The sequence below is a fragment of the Prunus dulcis genome, chromosome 6 (assembly GCF_902201215.1).
Source record: "Prunus dulcis chromosome 6, ALMONDv2, whole genome shotgun sequence".
In the NCBI taxonomy this organism is placed as follows: domain Eukaryota; kingdom Viridiplantae; phylum Streptophyta; class Magnoliopsida; order Rosales; family Rosaceae; genus Prunus; species Prunus dulcis.
Window position 1 is genome coordinate 2,867,894 of NC_047655.1, and position 19,010 is coordinate 2,886,903.

At 38.5% G+C, this 19,010-nt stretch overlaps 4 protein-coding genes across 4 annotated transcripts; 3 read left to right on the forward strand and 1 right to left on the reverse strand.

Annotated features, from left to right (window-relative positions):
- The first annotated feature begins 880 nt into the window (after window positions 1-880).
- Window positions 881-4,434, forward strand: LOC117631566 (cytochrome P450 714C2-like). The gene is made up of 5 exons (XM_034364796.1): window positions 881-1,348; window positions 1,968-2,194; window positions 2,392-2,639; window positions 2,902-3,256; window positions 3,793-4,434. Exons 1-5 carry the CDS (start codon window positions 1,057-1,059, stop codon window positions 4,216-4,218), a joined length of 1,548 nt encoding a protein of 515 aa, XP_034220687.1. The 5' UTR covers window positions 881-1,056; the 3' UTR covers window positions 4,219-4,434.
- A 4,165-nt stretch (window positions 4,435-8,599) lies between these two features.
- Window positions 8,600-12,139, forward strand: LOC117631674 (cytochrome P450 714C2-like). The gene is made up of 5 exons (XM_034364951.1): window positions 8,600-8,992; window positions 9,611-9,837; window positions 10,037-10,284; window positions 10,538-10,892; window positions 11,282-12,139. The coding sequence occupies exons 1-5, from the start codon at window positions 8,701-8,703 to the stop codon at window positions 11,705-11,707; spliced, it is 1,548 nt and encodes a 515-aa protein (XP_034220842.1). The 5' UTR covers window positions 8,600-8,700; the 3' UTR covers window positions 11,708-12,139.
- A 358-nt stretch (window positions 12,140-12,497) lies between these two features.
- On the forward strand, window positions 12,498-17,454 carry LOC117632264 (sister chromatid cohesion protein SCC4). The gene is made up of 12 exons (XM_034365702.1): window positions 12,498-13,135; window positions 13,275-13,416; window positions 13,497-13,613; window positions 13,727-14,228; window positions 14,349-14,387; window positions 14,491-14,612; window positions 14,804-14,950; window positions 15,172-15,261; window positions 15,393-15,517; window positions 16,116-16,321; window positions 16,780-16,904; window positions 17,046-17,454. The coding sequence occupies exons 1-12, from the start codon at window positions 12,771-12,773 to the stop codon at window positions 17,232-17,234; spliced, it is 2,169 nt and encodes a 722-aa protein (XP_034221593.1). The 5' UTR covers window positions 12,498-12,770; the 3' UTR covers window positions 17,235-17,454.
- A 258-nt stretch (window positions 17,455-17,712) lies between these two features.
- LOC117632265 (NAD(P)H-quinone oxidoreductase subunit N, chloroplastic) lies at window positions 17,713-18,881 on the reverse strand. The gene is made up of 4 exons (XM_034365703.1): window positions 18,375-18,881; window positions 18,134-18,250; window positions 17,930-18,015; window positions 17,713-17,796 (listed from the first exon to the last, which is right to left on the reverse strand). Exons 1-4 carry the CDS (start codon window positions 18,801-18,803, stop codon window positions 17,736-17,738), a joined length of 693 nt encoding a protein of 230 aa, XP_034221594.1. The 5' UTR covers window positions 18,804-18,881; the 3' UTR covers window positions 17,713-17,735.
- Between the last annotated feature and the right edge of the window lie 129 nt (window positions 18,882-19,010).

The window sequence follows — 19,010 nt, forward strand, 5'->3', positions numbered from 1 at the left end:
TCCCTTCTTTAATGTCGCTTGTATAAGAAAAAAAAAATAAAACAAAAAACTATGCCAAACAATAAATAAAGCAAGAAACCATGGACATAGACTGTTTTGCATGTCCATGGTTCCATGTGTTTTTTTACAACTGACCAAATCAAAGCTAAGAAGTGAGCAAACGATTTCTGCGTAATTTCATTAACTGCACAGCAGTTCACACAAAACTTCTTTTTTTTTTTTTTTAATAACACTGGAGGAAAAAAGACCCCACTGAAATTCCATCGTAAGTGCCTTGGGGTGGGATCCACCACCACCGTGGTGGGATCCGTTGGTTCATCACAACTCTCAAGTTCTTATGCCTATCTCTATCAGCTAGCACAGCCAACCTTTAAGGACCAAATTAAATCACCTATCTTTTTATACAAACATGTGTTAATTCTAAAAGAGATAAAATAGGAAATAAATCTCAATTACAATTAGAACTATATAAACGAGTAAGTAATTAAATTCATAACTAAATAAGGACTCGCCAACACATAATTCTTATGCTCACTCTCTAGTTCTCAGGAATTCAAAGAAAATGAAAATTATAACTTCCTCATATACTCAAACAGTGGAATAATACATCTTTTTACCTTCTGATCTTTATTGTACATTTTCATATGGACTCTTGGATTTTGGTGAATACAGGAGAAAATGAAGCAGAGAGTGAGAAACTAAATGAGTTTGAGGAGTCCTTGCAGACTCTGTAGCATTGTTACTTTTTCCTGTTCTTTTTGTTCGGATGTGGTTGATAGAGAAAGGAGGTCGGAATGTTCACAATAGAGAAAAGTCAGAAAAATAATAAAATTGGAAAAAAATGAGAACTTGCAGTACTCAAACTTTTACTTTCAACGAACAGCTCTAGACGGCAACTTTCGCCTTTGAAAAGCGACTAAGCTGCTGTGAATAGTAAAACTCGTATATAAATATCCATGAAGAGTCTGCAAAATTTGAAAATCATCAACAACAAAAACTGAACTCTCTCACTCTCAGAGGGTTTGAAGTATCGGGGGTTTTCCTTCTTCCTTTCTAATGGAGCTTCTTCAAGTTGATGCGAAAATGTTGATGTCCCTTGTTCTGCTAGCGTTTATAGGATTGTTGGTGCGCTTGTACAATGGGCTTGTGGCGAAGCCGAAGAAGCTGAGGTCCCTGCTAACCAAGCAAGGCATTAGCGGACCCCCGGCTACTCTTCTTCTGGGAAACATTATGGAGATAAAGAATTCTCGAGGCTCCGGCAATGTTTTCAGGGAGGGTGAAGCTCCCACCACTCATAATTGTGCTGCTCTGCTCTTTCCATTTTTTGAGAAGTGGAGGAAGCAATATGGTATTATTACTGTTCGTTTTAATATTAAGTATACATGTTGTTCATCTATATCATTATATAGGGTAACGACCACAAACCCAGTCGAACCACCACAGACCGTCGTCAAACGCAGTCACTCGAACCAACCACCACTAATTCAAACCCAGTGGAACCACAACCCAGTTGAACCCAAATTGAACCACCACTGTCAAACCCAATTGAACCTTCCGGAAAATCATCCACCACCGACCATGGCTCAGTGGAACCAAATGGAGATTTGTGACTTCGAAGGGGATCTGTGACTTCAAAGGGGAATAAGAGAGAGATCAGGGGGGGGAGAGAGAAAATGAGAGGGAACCAGAGAAAGTTTGGGAGGGGGAGAGAGAAAAGGAGAGAGAAGGAGAGGGATATCAATATGGAGGAGAGAATAAAGCAGATAGAACCAGAGAGTGAGTTCAGGAGGGAGAGAGAAAAACAGAGAGTGGGTTGTTGTGAGGGAGACTAACAGAGTGGAGGTAGCGTTGGGCCATAGAAAATTCATAATAAAAAAATGACTATGAAAACTCATAAAAAATTGCTAGTATTTTCAGTGAGTCTTAATTTATTTATTGTTTGTACTAAATAATTAGGTTATCTGCAGGTGAAGTATTTATGTTTGCACTTGGCAACACACAGATATTATATGCGAACCAACCAGACACAGTGAGGGAGATTACAACCTGCACGTCCTTGGACTTGGGAAAACCTACTTATCAATATAAAGAGCGCGGCCCCTTGCTTGGTCAAGGTATTTTAACTTCAAATGGCGCCTCATGGGCCCACCAGCGCAAAGTCATTGCTCCTGAACTATACATGGAGAAAGTTAAGGTACATATATATTTTGTATCGATATTGTGGATAGTATGTTTTAATATTGACATATTATGGATAATGATATCGACAATCCGTTCTTGAATAAACAACGGATGTCATGTTTAGAGAAGATTTGATCTGTATATTACTATATAATTCATAGCAAATGGTGCCAAGAATTGTTGTGATTGCAACCATGGTAAATCTTGCAGGGAATGATCAACTTAATTACAGAGTCAACAACTACTCTGATAAATTCATGGAACAATAGAATTGAGGCAGAGGGAGGAGTTGCCGACATAAAAATTGACAGCTACATAAGAAGTTTCTCTGGTGATGTAATCTCAAGAGCTTGTTTTGGAAGCAACTACTCCAAAGGGGAAGAGATATTTCAGAAACTAAGAAATCTCCAGGAGGCTATGTCCAAGAAAATCTTTTTGACTGGAGTTCCTGGAATGAGGTACCTTATACTCACAATTGGGGCTTAAGGTTTTCTTACAAAAATTCATGACCAAACAACTAAAATTGGAGAAAATTAGGGAAGAGACTTTGGCACTCTAATAGAGAAAGTGTATGCAATGCAAACGACTAATTTTTTTCTTTCTCATTTTCCACTTGAAAGGTAGTTTCGCCTATAGGTACTGTGAAATATATGGTCCATAAATGTGTTACATATAGCTCCCCACAATCCTATAGTTAATTGCTATAATATATTGTTGCAGACACCTTCCCACGAAGAGCAACAGGGAAGCTTGGGCATTAGAAAAGGAGGCTAGCACTTTGATCCTGCAAGTAGTCAAGGAAAGACAAGCAGCAGGATATGAGAAAGACCTCTTGCAAATGATTCTTGAGGGTGCTCGAAACACTGACCTCAGCCCAGAAGCAACAGACCGCTTCATTGTTGATAATTGCAAGAACATTTACTTGGCCGGCTATGAAACCACAGCGGTTTCAGCCACTTGGTGCCTCATGTTGTTGGCTTCAAATCAAAAATGGCAAGAACGTGTCAGGGCAGAGGTCCTTCAAATTTGCCAAGGCCAGATTCCTGATAACGAAATGGTTCGCAAGATGAAACAGGTATACATTTTTACACCATTGAAGAATTTAAGATATAAGAGTAACTATTCTTCTATATATTGTTGTGAATTGGCATCGTCATTCGGTGTCGGGAGGGAAAACATGACAGAAAACAGGAAGTGTCTGTCAAAAGACACCGTTAAAACACTTCTCATCTTCCTTTATGTTTTCGCTCTCGAACTTCATCACAACATCCAATGGTGAGCCAATTCACAATAAATATATGGAAGATTATGTGATTTATGTTATAAACTCCGAGTCCAAATGTCATAAATCTGGACTAGTAATATTCTTTTGTCAAATATATCAACTACGAATATAGAGCAACTTACAGTCTAGCAACATAATAAGTTTAGGTTGTCAAACAATTTGACAAGAGAATCTTTTCCTTGATTAATTTACAATAACAACATGATATATTTAGTTTGCCAAACAGTCTAACAATGGTGAATATTTTACATGTTTAGACGTACTTTCATAGGTAGAAAATATCAGTTAATTAACATAAAAACTTGACTATTGTTGAATGTGTGCAGCTAACAATGGTGATTCAAGAATCGCTGCGGCTATATCCACCAGTTACTGTGGTGTCAAGGGAGGCTTTCAAGGACATGAAATTTGGGGACATAAATGTTCCAAAGGGTTTCAATGTTTGGACCACAGTAGTGACACTGCATACTGATCCAGAAATATGGGGCCCAGATGCCTACGAATTCAACCCAGATAGATTTGCAAATGGGATCACAGGTGCTTGCAAGCTTCCTCACCTGTACATGCCATTTGGGGTTGGGCCAAGGGTGTGTCTAGGGCAGAACTTGGCCATGGTTGAGCTAAAGGTTCTCCTAGCCCTCATAGTCTCCAACTTCTCCTTCTCACTTTCTCCCAAGTACAAATATGGACCTGCTCTTAGATTGGTTGTGGAGCCAGAGCATGGAGTTGATCTCCTAGTGACGAAGCTGTGAGCTGTTTTATTAGATTGGATCTTTTTTAACTATAAACTTTCTTGTAACAAAACAGAGTAGCTTCCTGGCTCTGTAGTTTGCAAGTTTGTTCACTTGCTTAAGCCTATAGTATATAAAGTTGCTTGTTCTAATAATGCAGCTTTAATATTTCATCATTTTCACTCCTTGTATGGTTTATTGAAAGTGAATGATATCACCGATTAGTTCTTGATTGCTTTGGTAGTTTTCGTTTTTCCAAATATCTGAATATGTTTCAAGTTCGAATACTCACAATAATAATAAAAATTTTAAAAGTAAATTCTTCTTTCATTTTTCACACATGTTAGACATCTTAAAACAGACATAAACTTTAACGCTACGCTAGCTTCTTCTTCAACCCCTCCAAATTCAACTGAGTCTCCTCTTGTGGTGGATGACTGATTAATTAGATAGCAGTGTTATAATTGGTTTGTGCCTTGTCTACTATTGAAACGGAGAATATGGCGCTAACGGAGGCTTTTAATGAAGCAATATGGTTGAAAAAATTGGCGAAATGGTGATTCAAAGTGACAATCAAAGTGTTATACGCTTAGTCAAGAACTAAGTGTTTCTCAGAAGGTCTAAGCCTATTGATGTATAGTACCACCGGATAAGGGATTTGGTGAACGATGGGGACATTGCAATAGAGAAGGTTCATATGGATGAGAACGCTTCGAATTGCTTCACCAAGCCAGTCACAACTGAAAAGTTCAGACATTATTTGAGCTTGCTCAATCTTGTTGCATGCTAAAAATTGAAGTGGAGCTCTTAGGAAATTATTAGAATGGTTTCCAAGAGGTTTGAAGAGGTTCTAGATGTCGATGATTTTCACAAGTATTTAAGGCTCGTCAAGGTGGAGATTGTTGATGTTGCCTCACCTAAAAGATGCGAAATGAGTAGAGTAAGTGATCAGTCAAAGAGCTGTAGAAGAGTTGACTGGGTTCTGGCACTCGAGTGGAAGCTACAGGCACTTGAGCGGCAAAGCGAGAATTAATACTCCGACCCAGGCGCTCAATCGGTCTCAAGACGCTCCAGTGGACAGCGTGAATCCAGCAAGAATCCTTGGCATTTTAGGATAGTTTTTCTTAGGGTTTAAGGGAGTTTTATGTTTGCTATTTCTTTTATGATTGTACTAAAGTCCTATGGTCTATAAATAGGCACTTTAGCACTAGGTTTTGATAACGTGAGAATCAAAAGGCATCAAATTGGGTTTGAGCCAAGGGTGAGAGAAAAGAGCGCTAGGGTTTGTGAGAGAGTAATGGGGTTCTTCATTGTAACCAAAGGGGTTCTTTCATACTAGTGAATTTCTCGAGGATCACCAGAGAGGACGTAGGCACACCGCCGAATCTCTATAAATTATTGTGTTCTATGTGTATGTTTACTTTTTGGTTCGTGTGTGTGTTTTATCTTTGTGTGACTTGTGCGTGATATTTGTGTAGTCCATCAATGACAAAGTCTTAGAGTGTTTACGCACAACATGTCTTGGATAGAACTTGGCCATGGTTGAGCTTAAGGTTCTCATAGCTCTCATAGTCTCCAACTTCTCTTTTTCACTTTCTCCCAATTACAACCATGGACCTGCTCTTAGATTGGTTGTGGAGCCAGAGCATTGAGTCGATCTCTTAATGAGGAAGTTGTGAGTTGTTGTTTCCTTTGTATCATTTTCTGAAAAATAATAGAGAGAGAGAGAGGTTATTTTTAGGTATTATTAACTTCTTGTGACAAATTGGTATTTTTAGTTTGTTCACTTGTTTAAGCCTGTATTTTTGCATTGCTTGTTCCAATTTGGCACGCTTATTTGCAATCCTTGTAATTATATATTGAAGTTGAATAGTTGCTCTTTCTTTTCGTCATCTATTGCCATGTCACTTATATTAGAGAATAAAAAACCTACAATACCCCTCAATTTCCTATCCTTGTGATCATTTCAAAGCTGCTTGCTTTAGGCATTACAGTACCATTGAGTCAGAGGAATTGCATGCAATTTTATCAATAGTGGTGAGAGTATGGACGCAAGGGCGAATCCACGTACAGGCTAGCATGTGCTTTAGTACAATGTTGACTTTGAAATTAGGCTTATTGTGTAGGCTCAATCTAGACCAATCAAAGAAATCAACCTACTATGGACAAGAAATCAACTGGCTGTGAGAAGAAAGAACAGAGAAATGGAGAAGAAAGAAAAGAAGAAGATATAAAGAAGGAAAAATAATAAAGAAATAGAGAGAAGAGGAAAAAGAATCTTTAAAAAAAAAAAGAAGAGGGAGAGATTAAACAAACAGAAAGAAAGAGAGAGAAGAGGAAATATAATTAAAAAAAGAGATGGGATGCGTTTTTATTTTGTCAGGTGCACTGCCCAACAAAAAGTGATGTTTTATTTTATTTTTATGTCCCTTTTTTTAATTTCAATTCCTTCTAAATATTTGTTCTTTCTTTCTTTCATTGTTTCCTTCAATTCCTTCAAAATATGTCAACAATATTGTCAATAATTCCAACTTTTTTTTGTTTCAAATGTTGTATAATAACAAAAAGTTCTAAATATGATGAAGAAAATATACTAAACAAAGAGTGCTTATAAAAAAAATATATATTTATAACAAACAAGGGTTTATAATTTATTCCAAAAAACATTTAGCCTACCCCTACAAATATTCCTGAATCCACCATATATGACTGGCTATTTTATGTGAATTCCTTGACTTCCTGTCCCCATTTGACAACCTCGTGTTGTTTAAATTTCAACAATCCGCTGATTTGTTATGCAAGTTATTAATTAATTAATAATGAAGCTTAAAGATGCGTGAAAAGGACATAAGATATGTCCCTTAGCAGAATTTGTCACCAAATTTGCAAAAAGCGCGACAAGTCCAATTGTTGGTCATCTGAAATGTAGTCGCACCTTTGAGTATTGTATGAATAATGGTGAGAGCATGATTGGTAGAAGAAAAGGATGTGTGGTTTATTGTAGCACGGGGTTTGCCAACTTTGACCGCTGTAATAAAATATAAAGCTAGAAATTATGTAAGGAATTTGTAGCTCAAGCTATTAAGAGAAGTTATCCTTGCACCCAAGATTTTAGGTTTAATTCCCCTTCCTCAATATCGCTTGTATAAAATTAAAAAAATTAAAAAAATTTTGGCTAGAAACTATGCGAAACAGTAATTAGTATTGCTAAGTTCTACTTCCCACATGAAACTATGGACATGCAAAACATTCTATATATCTAGGTAGTTTCTTCCTACACAACTTTAAATAAGATTTTTCTTCAATGAATTAATAATCTCAATCATACTGTCTCAAGTTTTCAACACAAAAACTGATACTGGGGTTAGTCACACAATCAGTAGACGAATTTTCAACATTTATCAACTTCTTTTTTTTTTGCCAATATGCAGAAAAGTCACTTGCCAATATGCACAAACATATTGAAAAGTCACTTGGCATACAAACCCACCCCTAAACAGATTTTGATGGACTGGCTGACGTAGTTTAGAGGACATGTAGAAAAGTCACTCGGCATACATTCCCTTGAAAAGATTTGTTTACTGATTAAAAGTCCAAATAGTGCCAAAACAGAAACGCATATAATGTTAAGAAATTGAGAGGCGACACTAGAAGAAACAATCCAAGGAGGATGATAAAGACTGAAGATAATGAAAAGAAAATGAAAAGAGAGAAGAAAATGAAAAGAGAGGACTATATATATATTCTTCGTTCATGAATGTAGTATTCACCAAAATTCTAACTAAATAGGAAATAAATATCAAATTATAGTAGAACTATATAAACAGGTAAGTAACTAAAATTCTAATTAAATAAAGACTCGACAACATATGATTCTTAAGTTCTCTCTTACTCTCTGGAATTCATAGAAAATAAAAATTATAACTTGCTCAGGTACTCAAACAGTGGAATAATATATTTTTAATTATTTATTATTACCATCTGATGTTTATTGTACGTTTTCATATGGACTCTTGGAATTTGGTGAATACAGGAGCAAATGAAGCCGAGAGTGAGAAATACGAAAATAATTTGGAGAAGAAGGAGAAATTGAATGAGTGCAGCACTGTTATTTTTTCTTTTTCTTTTTGTTCTGACGTCGTTGATAGAAAAAGAAAAAGAAGGTCGGAAGGAAAAACATGAAATGAATGCACATTTCTTCAACGAGTATGAGAGAGAAAACTAAAAAAATAATAATAAAAAAGATAACGTGCAATGCCATCTGCAAGAGCAGAATTTGCAGTACTCAAACTTTTACTTTTCAAAGGAACACGTGGATAGCTCTAGTGGGCAGGGCAACTTTGATCACAGTCGCCTTTCAGCTGCTGTGAATAGTAAACTCGTACATAAATATCCATGAAGAGTCTGCAAAATTTGAAAATCATCAACAACAAAAACTGAACTCTCTCACTCTCAGAGGGTTTGAAGTATCGGGGGTTTTCCTTCTTCCTTTCTTCCTTTCTAATGGAGCTTCTTCAAGTTGATGCGAAAATGTTGATGTCCCTTGTTCTGCTAGGGTTTATAGGATTGTTGGTGCGCTTGTACAATGGGCTTGTGGCGAAGCCGAAGAAGCTGAGGTCCCTGCTAACCAAGCAAGGCATTAGCGGACCCCCGGCTACTCTTCTTCTGGGAAACATTATGGAGATAAAGAATTCTCGAGGCTCCGGCAATGTTTTCAGGGAGGGTGAAGCTCCCACCACTCATAATTGTGCTGCTCTGCTCTTTCCATTTTTTGAGAAGTGGAGGAAGCAATATGGTATTATTACTGTTCGTTTTAATATTAAGTATACATGTTGTTCATCTATATCATTATATAGGGTAACGACCACAAACCCAGTCGAAACACCACAGACCGTCGTCAAACCCAGTCACTCGAACCAACCACCACTAATTCAAACCCAGTGGAACCACAACCCAGTTGAACCCAAATTGAACCACCACTGTCAAACCCAATTGAACCTTCCGGAAAATCATCCACCACCGACCATGGCTCAGTGGAACCAAATGGAGATTTGTGACTTCGAAGGGGATCTGTGACTTCAAAGGGGAATAAGAGAGAGATCAGGGGGGGAGAGAGAAAATGAGAGGGAACCAGAGAAAGTTTGGGAGGGGGAGAGAGAAAAGGAGAGAGAAGGAGAGGGATATCAATATGGAGGAGAGAATAAAGCAGATAGAACCAGAGAGTGAGTTCAGGAGGGAGAGAGAAAAACAGAGAGTGGGTTGTTGTGAGGGAGACTAACAGAGTGGAGGTAGCGTTGGGCCATAGAAAATTCATAATAAAAAAATGACTATGAAAACTCATAAAAAATTGCTAGTATTTTCAGTGAGTCTTAATTTATTTATTGTTTGTACTAAATAATTAGGTTATCTGCAGGTGAAGTATTTATGTTTGCACTTGGCAACACACAGATATTATATGCGAACCAACCAGACACAGTGAGGGAGATTACAACCTGCACGTCCTTGGACTTGGGAAAACCTACTTATCAATATAAAGAGCGCGGCCCCTTGCTTGGTCAAGGTATTTTAACTTCAAATGGCGCCTCATGGGCCCACCAGCGCAAAGTCATTGCTCCTGAACTATACATGGAGAAAGTTAAGGTACATATATATATTTTGTATCGATATTGTGGATAGTATGTTTTAATATTGACATATTATGGATAATGATATCGACAATCCGTTCTTGAATAAACAACGGATGTCATGTTTAGAGAAGATTTGATCTGTATATTACTATATAATTCATAGCAAATGGTGCCAAGAATTGTTGTGATTGCAACCATGGTAAATCTTGCAGGGAATGATCAACTTAATTACAGAGTCAACAACTACTCTGATAAATTCATGGAACAATAGAATTGAGGCAGAGGGAGGAGTTGCCGACATAAAAATTGACAGCTACATAAGAAGTTTCTCTGGTGATGTAATCTCAAGAGCTTGTTTTGGAAGCAACTACTCCAAAGGGGAAGAGATATTTCAGAAACTAAGAAATCTCCAGGAGGCTATGTCCAAGAAAATCTTTTTGACTGGAGTTCCTGGAATGAGGTACCTTATAATCACAATTGGGGCTTAAGGTTTTCTTACATAAATTCATGACCAAACAACTAAAATTGGAGAAAATTAGGGTAGAGACTTTGGCACTCTAATAGAGAGTGTACAAACGACTAATTTTTTTCTTTCTCATTTTCCACTTGAAAGGTAGTTTCGCCTATAGTTACTGTGAAATATATGGTCAATAAATGTGTTACATGTAGCTCCCCACAATCCTATAGTTAATTGCTATAATATATTGTTGCAGACACCTTCCCACGAAGAGCAACAGGGAAGCTTGGGCATTAGAAAAGGAGGCTAGCACTTTGATCCTGCAAGTAGTCAAGGAAAGACAAGCAGCAGGATATGAGAAAGACCTCTTGCAAATGATTCTTGAGGGTGCTCGAAACACTGATCTCAGCCCAGAAGCAACAGACCGCTTCATTGTTGATAATTGCAAGAACATTTACTTGGCCGGCTATGAAACCACAGCGGTTTCAGCCACTTGGTGCCTCATGTTGTTGGCTTCAAATCAAAAATGGCAAGAACGTGTCAGGGCAGAGGTCCTTCAAATTTGCCAAGGCCAGATTCCTGATAACGAAATGGTTCGCAAGATGAAACAGGTATACATTTTTACACCATTGAAGAATTTAAGATATAAGAGTAACTATCCTTCTATACATTGTTGTGAATTGACTCGTCATTAAGTGTCGGGAGGGAAAACGTGACATAGAACAAAGTCTCTGTCAAAAGAAACTGTTAAAACACTTCTCATCTTCCATCATGTTTTCGCTCTAGAGCAACTTACAGTCTAGCAACATAATATGTTAAGGTTGTTAAACAATCTGACAAGATAATATTTTTCCTGATTAATTTACAATCTAACAACATGATATATTTAGTTTGCCAAACAGTCTGACAAGAGAATATTTTACATGTTGAGACTACTTTCATATGCAGAAAATATCAGTTAATTAACATAAAAAAAATGACTATTGTTGAATGTGTGCAGCTAACAATGGTGATTCAAGAAGCACTGCGGCTATATCCACCGGTTACTGTGGTGTCAAGGGAGGCTTTCAAGGACATGAAATTTGGGGACATAAATGTTCCAAAGGGTTTCAATGTTTGGACTACAGTAGTGACACTGCATACTGATCCAGAAATATGGGGCCCAGATGCCTACGAATTCAACCCAGATAGATTTGCAAATGGGATCACAGGTGCTTGCAAGCTTCCCCACTTGTACATGCCATTTGGGGTTGGGCCAAGGGTGTGTCTAGGGCAGAACTTGGCCATGGTTGAGCTAAAGGTTCTCCTAGCCCTCATAGTCTCCAACTTCTCCTTCTCACTTTCTCCCAAGTACAAATATGGACCGGCTCTTAGATTGGTTGTGGAGCCAGAGCATGGAGTTGATCTCCTAGTGACGAAGCTGTGAGCTGTTTTATTAGATTGGCTCTTTTTTAACTATAAACTTTCTTGAAAAAAAACAGAGCAAGGGTTAGCTTCCTGGCTGTCTATATTTTACAAGTTTGTTCACTTGTTTAAGCCTATGTAGTTTGTTCACTTGTTTAAGCTTGCTAAGTCGAGGATGTGCAACGAAGTTTGGGCCTATAGGCCTCCATCATCTTGAATAAGGATGGCCTTCCGTGTCCTCCAACAAATATTTTGTCTAATGCTGTCTGGGAGGCCTATGGACGTGGTGGATACTAGTGTTGCTGTGTCTTTCTTCTTCCCCTAATAGTCTGTCTATTGTATTACATTTTGGTTTTGTTGTCCCCCATGTGGCATGGACTTCCTTGTTTGTTGCTATTGTATTTCTTCTGGGTTTGGCTTCTTGGCCGCTCCCCTCTGGACTGAAAGCACTGTTTCTGACAACAACAACAAAAAAGCACATAAAGTTGCTTGTTCTAATAATGCATGTTTACTATTTCATCATTTTCATTCCTGGTATGGTTTATTGAAAGTGAATGATATCAGCAATTAGTTCTTGATTTGTTTGGTAGTTTTTTGTTTTTCCAAATGTGTGAATATGTTTCAAGTTGGAATACTCATAAACAGATAAAATAATAATAATGTTGAATTCATACTTCTTTACATAGTTTAGGTGGTTACAAATAAAAATTAAAAAATTTCATGTGGTAATCTTGCACATGCCTAAAAGTTCAGATGGTATTTATGCAAATTATCCTTTTTTTACCCTCAAAACCAAAGTTTAAACTGACTTGTAAAATTTAAACGACCTGTCGCATTTTTCCCTCGAGACGATTCAGTCGGATAAACAGCAAAAACGTGAGGACTGAGAGGAGGACATTGGACCGGCATGTCGTTGGAAAAATTGAACGCCGGACATTCGATATTGTGTTGTCGTCTCCGTAACTCTCTGACCCTCTGCTCTTCTCCCTCCCAAATTCCCAACCCAGTTTCCATTTTCAGCCAATTCCGAAGGTTATTCGACGAAATAAATTAGTTAATACAAAATTAAATTAAGAGAGAGAGATATGGAAGCGGTGGCGGAAGGGCTGTGGGGGCTGGCGGACTACCAGGAGCAGAGAGGCGAGATCGGGAAGGCGGTGAAGTGCTTGGAAGCCATATGCCAGAGCGACGTGTCGTTTTTCCCCATCGTCGAAGTCAAGACTCGTCTTCGCATCGCCACTCTGCTCCTCAAGCACTCGCACAACGTCAACCACGCCAAGTCTCACCTGGAGCGCGCTCAGCTGCTCCTCAAATCCATCCCTTCCTGCTTCGACTTGAAGTGCAGAGCCTACAGTCTCCTCAGCCAGTGCTACCACCTCGTCGGCGCCATCCCTCCTCAGAAGCAGGTCCTCCACAAAGCCCTCGAGCTCTCTGCTTCTGCTGGCCACGAGTATGTAGTAGCTGTATTTTTCTACAATTTTCCTGCAATTTATGCTTAATGTTCATTTCTTCTTCTTGTTGCTGTTGTTCGAGTTTTTTCAGCTTCAAATCTCATGTTGCCATTGTGATTTCCGTTGTTTTTGTTGAAGAATTACAGTCAAGTTATGGTCTTGCAACTTCAATTCTCAGCTTGCCAATGCTCTGATCATTGAAGGAGACTACCGGAGTTCCATCTCCGCCTTGGAGGCCGGTTTTGCTTGCGCAACTGAAATCTGTTATCCTGAGTTACAGGTAGTTAACTTACCTGGATTTGGCAAAATAACATAACTTGTAGGCTCATTTCGTAGCTTAATTTACTCGTTTTGTTTTAGATGTTCTTCGCAACTTGTATGCTACATGTGCATTTAATGCAATGGGATGATGAGAATACTGTTCAGCTAGCTGTTACCAAATGCGATGAGGTCTGGGAGTCATTAGACCCACAGAAAGTATGTATGCTTCTTCATTAGTTTTCAACATTGATTCTTCTAAGTTTTAGTTTTCAGCGATACTAATTTTTGTTTGTTTTACTTTTACTCTGTTCTTGCTTTCTCCCATATAGGGACAACAATGCCTTGGTTTACTCTTCTATAATGAACTGCTGCACATATTTTATCGACTCCGGATCTGTGACTACAAGAATGCTACACCTCATGTGGAAAGATTGGATGCTGCTATGAAGGCTGATTTGCAGCAAATGCAGCATGTACAGCAGCTGGCAAGGGAACTTGATGCCGTAAATCAGAGTCTCTCCCGGTCTGATCTGCATCACAGGGAGAGGTCAGCCTTGTCTGAAAAACAAGCTCGGCTTCAACACCAGCTGTCTAGTCTTTCTACATGGAGTTCAACTGCCAAGGGATCTCTGGAACCAGCTTATTTTGGAAATATGAAACGAACATACGGAGATAAGCTTGAGCTAGCACCACCTCCTATTGATGGGGAATGGCTACCAAAAAGTGCGGTCTATGCTCTTGTTGATCTGATGATGGTTGCGTCGGGTCGTCCAAAAGGAAATTTTAAGGAGTGTGCGAAGCGAATTCAATCTGGAATGCTTACCATCCAAGGTTGATTTTCATTCTGAATTTTTCCTTTTTGGCCGGAGTGGGGGTGATTAAGTTGTGTCATGTCATGCTATGGGTCTATCCTAAATTGTTATGGTTTTTAATCTCTTTGTTTCTTTTCAGAGGAGCTTGTGAAGCTTGGAATAACTGATGGTGTGAGAGGTGAGTTCAATTTTTGAGATGCCTATAATAACATGGTTTCACTGGCTTTATTGTTGGCTGGACCGTTATTAATGCAACCTTTCTTTATAAAAAATTCGAGCAGAAGTGAATTTGCAGCACTCCGCGATCTGGATGGCTGGTGTGTATTTAATGCTACTTATGCAGTTCCTTGAAAACAAAGTGGCAATGGAGTTGACACGATCTGAATTTGTAGAAGCACAAGAGGTAGGTGGCATGTCTCAGTATGGTTCCTTTCTAGGTTCTTGTATAATGATATATATATATATATATATATATCAGATCTGTTAAAGATGGCAGTCTTATATGCCCTGTGGTAGGCATACTTAAGTTTATTATTAACTCAAGTTGACTACATGTAATGAGTATAGTCAAATCAATATACTTGTGTGTTGCAGGCATTGGTACAGATGAAAAATTGGTTTATGCGCTTCCCAACAATTTTACAGACATGTGAGAGCATCATCGAAATGCTTAGAGGCCAGTATGCTCATTCTGTTGGCTGTTATAATGAGGCAGCTTTCCATTACATTGAAGCTGCAAAGGTAAACTTTTCTTGAATTGCATTATCCATTTAGAAGAGATGCTATATGAGCCAAAAAAATTGAAGGTTCATGATGAGGGAGCAATGTGCTAATTAATTTGTGTACACCACCTTGTATATGAGATTTTATTTTGTTTAGCAAAGGGTAAAATAAAAAAGAATGCATATGGATATAATTTCCCATGGCATCTAAACTAAGTGTTACTTTTTTTTAATAAGCAGCTCACAGAGAGCAAATCCATGCAAGCTATTTACCAAATTTATGCAGCTGTCTCCTACATCTGCATTGGGGATTCTGAATCATCTACACAGGTAAAGGTTTCCTGTAATTACAATTATGTTGAGTTTATATGTGTTTGTAATTTAGTGTTCGATTGCACACGTACTTTTATTTGTTTTTCCATTGGATTATTTCCCATCACTGAATAGAAGTTTGGATGCAGGCACTTGACTTGATTGGACCAGTTTACAGAATGATGGACTCATTTGTAGGAGTTAGAGAGAAAACCACTGCCCTTTTTGCCTATGGTCTTTTATTGATGAAGCAACAAGATCTACAGGAAGCAAGGTAGATGCTCAAGTCCCTTATCATCTGCTGCGTTGGTAGTATATATTTATGATTGTTGTTTCAAAGTCAAAGAAATTTTGGCATTGGACTGCGGTATGGAGATAAATTTATCTATTGTGTTTTCTTAGTCATTTAGAACGAGTCCATTTCAATTTTCTTTCCTTTTTAATAATGGATAATGTTTGCGAGTGACATATCAAATTTTTCTCAATCTCTGTACATAGAGAATTAATTTACTCCTTGAAATGCTATGGATGAAAAGCGCACAAACTCTCCTTATAACATGACCTTTGAAAATCCTTCAAGTTGTTAAGTGATTAATTTTGGCTGCCTTCTTGTACTTTCACCTTTGTTTGCCCTACATATTCATCCATCTGCACAAAGACGAGCACAAACTAATAAGATTGATACTGAGATATCCAGGCTCTGCTTCTTCATTAATTTTGTTCCAGTCTTGGAGGTATGCTGGGAAGAACCTGTAAATAAACTTATACCTGATCATGTCAGCTGATATAGTACCAGCATATTTCCCATTATGAATTCTCTCTCTCTCTCTCTCTCTCTCTCTCCCCCCTCCTAATATCTCAGTTTGGTGCAGAAATCGACTCGCCAAAGGTTTGCAATTGACGCATACTCATTTGGGGAACCTTCAGCTTGTTTCCCAGTATTTGACAATCCTTGGGAGTTTGGCACTAGCTCTTCATGACCCCGGACAGGCCAGAGAGATCTTGAGATCATCCTTAACATTGGCAAAGAAGCTTTCTGATATCCCAGCACAGATATGGGTGCTCTCTGTTATGACAGGTATATATATTTACATTCCTTTTGGATTCTGCTCAGTATCTAGAACTGACAATCTGGTTTCTCTGTAAGTGGAACAGAGAGCCCTACCACACTGTTGGTTGTGACATGCATTAACCGGGACTGATAAAATCTATGCTTCTTTTGGACTTGCACTGTTATAGGATGTTTTCTAATGTTTAAACTTTTCACTTCTTGATACTTGTACATATTATAAAACATGGCAGTCCCATGACTGCATTCTGCATTTATGTTTACCTGAGTTTAGGAACAAATTTTGTTGGAATCACCAAAAAACTTTTAAAAAAAATTTACATTTCAAGTATCATTTTAGGTCATCCCTCTGCATGTTAGTAAAGTATGTTGGATTTCATCATTTAACTGACTCAATTGAGTTGATTTTAACTGGAATCTTCATTCCATTGGAGTTAGTCTGCTGATATATGCTATGTTTCTGGTAGCTTTGTATAAAGAGTTAGGCGAAAGGGGACATGAATTGGAGAATCTTGAGTTTCAGAAGAGAAGGGAGGATGATCTGCAAAAGAGACTTGTAGATGCACATTCATCCATTCACCATATTGAACTAGTGAGGGCAACACATCTCTTTGTTTTAGCCTTGTGATAAAATATAATAAAATAAAGTAAATTGCTTGACACACCTAAACAATGATAAGTCTTTTGATATGAGGCACTCACTGATTATTTTTCTTGTACATGTAACTTGCAGATTGACAAAGTAAAGGTTGAAGTCCAGCAATTTCATGAGTTCGACATCAATCGTGCAACCATGGGCCCATCCATGAGTGCCAATCTTGACATACCAGAATCAGTTGGTCTGTCTGCCCAGTTACCTGCCCCTTCATCATCAAGGCTAGTAGATTTAGACATGGGAAGACGTGGGAAGAGGAAAGTTTAGATTCTGACTTGTACAGTTCCACATCCTCTGTATTTCCCTTTTAGGACAAATGAGAGACTACAGCTTAGAGGAAAAAGGAGACTTGTACAGTGTACTATGAAGTAGGTTAACTCCAGCAAGAAAGGGTATCTTTAGCATTGGTACGAGGGATGTTGTATATTTTTTTGAATATAATTTATCAAGCAATCTTTGCCATATTTACATGCCATAGTGAAATGCAGCACAGATGCTTGTTTGGTGCTGGATATATTGGTCATATGTCATGCAATTGATTTGATTACATGGTCAAAATTGTCAGTAGGATGAAAGTGGATAGATTGCAATTTTTAGATGAAACTATTATGTACTTCGACATGTGATCAGGAAAACAATGGTGATAGCGAAAACTGTAGAGTATTTCTTGCGCCATGGATTTGCTTCCACAGTGAAATAAAGCTCAAATGTCTTCAAATTAAGGATGAGAGTAACTTGAACTCATCTGCTGTGTCTTTGCTACTGTTCTCATCCCTCATTAGCAGTTAATCCTGAAATTTCTTCGAGTGGTTTCCATACAAATTTCCTCCTGCAAATACATTGGTTTTCCAACATTATTGTAAGTATGATCTCTGCTATACAAATGTAGGCATGAAGAAACAGGATTTAAAGTTTCTTGGCTACTTGAAAATGCAGGAAAAGAAAAAGACATTTGAAAATACCAGTTTCCGCATTCGGCAATGACCCTGACCTTGGGCCGGAGTGTGGGAAGCAGAGCAAGAAACTGCAGCTCTGCCTTTGACAGAACCTGTGCACAAAAGTACATGGGGCAACATTGGTTTGATTTAAATTCCTATTTTGCTTCCTCTTTGATCGTACAGGTCTCAAAGAATAAATAAATTTAAGTGTATAGTTTACTTCAGCACCTTGGCTTCAATAATCCAGACCACAAGGCCTTTGGCCTTTGGAGGCAGGGCGGCAAGCCTGTAATCAACTTCTGGTGGAAAGTACCACCTTGATATGGGCTGCTTCCCTAGATGAGGCTACTTTCCAACAATACATTAGAGTCAGAAGAATACAACAAACAACAAAATGGAAAATGTCCTCTACAATTTTGGGTGTAGATCGACAACACGATAACATAACATGTCAGACATCTCAACTCACCGGGCAAACAGGATGGACCTTGGTGAGGGTGGTCTCAGGATCACCGAGGCCTCGGGCACTAAGGTCCAGGAAATAGTAACCCTGGTATCTCAGGCGGTTAAGATAGCGGCCCTCGTAGCCTCCCTCATGGGGAGAGTAGACAGCCAGGGCCTTGTGCTCCTCCACGTCCGAAAGCCAACGGCCGAGATCAAATTTCACCAAGTCTCCTCCTATGAAGTCCTCTATACTTCTCCCACTGCACCTTATCATCCCAACACGTTTGAATGCTTTACCTTGTCTTCCACTCAAACCCATCATAAGCATCATGTTTCTGTTTCCCTTGGGCTCCTTGTTTATGGTGCAGCTGTTTCTTGGTGGTAGCTGCTTGTGCTGGAGATTGGCCGAGACTGGTAGAATTGTTCCATGCTTGAAGCAGTTTGCAGCTGCCATTCTGTTTGTTGCCTTTTATGTTGCAGGTTTCTTTCTAACTTGGAAGAAAGATAGTGATGGTGGGAGATCATGCCATTAGCGGGAACGAAATGGGAAATTAGATAAAGGTTGTGAAAAAGCAAATGCCAATACAAAATATGCTGGGAGTTGTATGGTGGACAAACAAGATAAGAAATCTGAAAACTCTTTCTCCAACTAAAATGTATG

Coding starts and splice junctions, on each gene's coding strand:
- LOC117631566 (XM_034364796.1), top strand. CDS start 1,057: ATGGAGCTTCTTCAAGTTGATGCGAAAATGTTGATGTCCCTTGTTCTG. Junction 2,640..2,901: donor ACTGGAGTTCCTGGAATGAG/GTACCTTATACT, acceptor ATATTGTTGCAG/ACACCTTCCCACGAAGAGCA. Junction 3,257..3,792: donor TGGTTCGCAAGATGAAACAG/GTATACATTTTT, acceptor GAATGTGTGCAG/CTAACAATGGTGATTCAAGA.
- LOC117631674 (XM_034364951.1), top strand. CDS start 8,701: ATGGAGCTTCTTCAAGTTGATGCGAAAATGTTGATGTCCCTTGTTCTG. Junction 9,838..10,036: donor TATACATGGAGAAAGTTAAG/GTACATATATAT, acceptor TAAATCTTGCAG/GGAATGATCAACTTAATTAC. Junction 10,893..11,281: donor TGGTTCGCAAGATGAAACAG/GTATACATTTTT, acceptor GAATGTGTGCAG/CTAACAATGGTGATTCAAGA.
- LOC117632264 (XM_034365702.1), top strand. CDS start 12,771: ATGGAAGCGGTGGCGGAAGGGCTGTGGGGGCTGGCGGACTACCAGGAG. Junction 14,229..14,348: donor TGGAATGCTTACCATCCAAG/GTTGATTTTCAT, acceptor GTTTCTTTTCAG/AGGAGCTTGTGAAGCTTGGA. Junction 14,388..14,490: donor AATAACTGATGGTGTGAGAG/GTGAGTTCAATT, acceptor AAATTCGAGCAG/AAGTGAATTTGCAGCACTCC.
- LOC117632265 (XM_034365703.1), bottom strand. CDS start 18,803: ATGGCAGCTGCAAACTGCTTCAAGCATGGAACAATTCTACCAGTCTCG. Junction 18,251..18,374: donor AGGTCCATCCTGTTTGCCCG/GTGAGTTGAGAT, acceptor GTTGGAAAGTAG/CCTCATCTAGGGAAGCAGCC. Junction 17,797..17,929: donor ATTGCCGAATGCGGAAACTG/GTATTTTCAAAT, acceptor ATGTATTTGCAG/GAGGAAATTTGTATGGAAAC.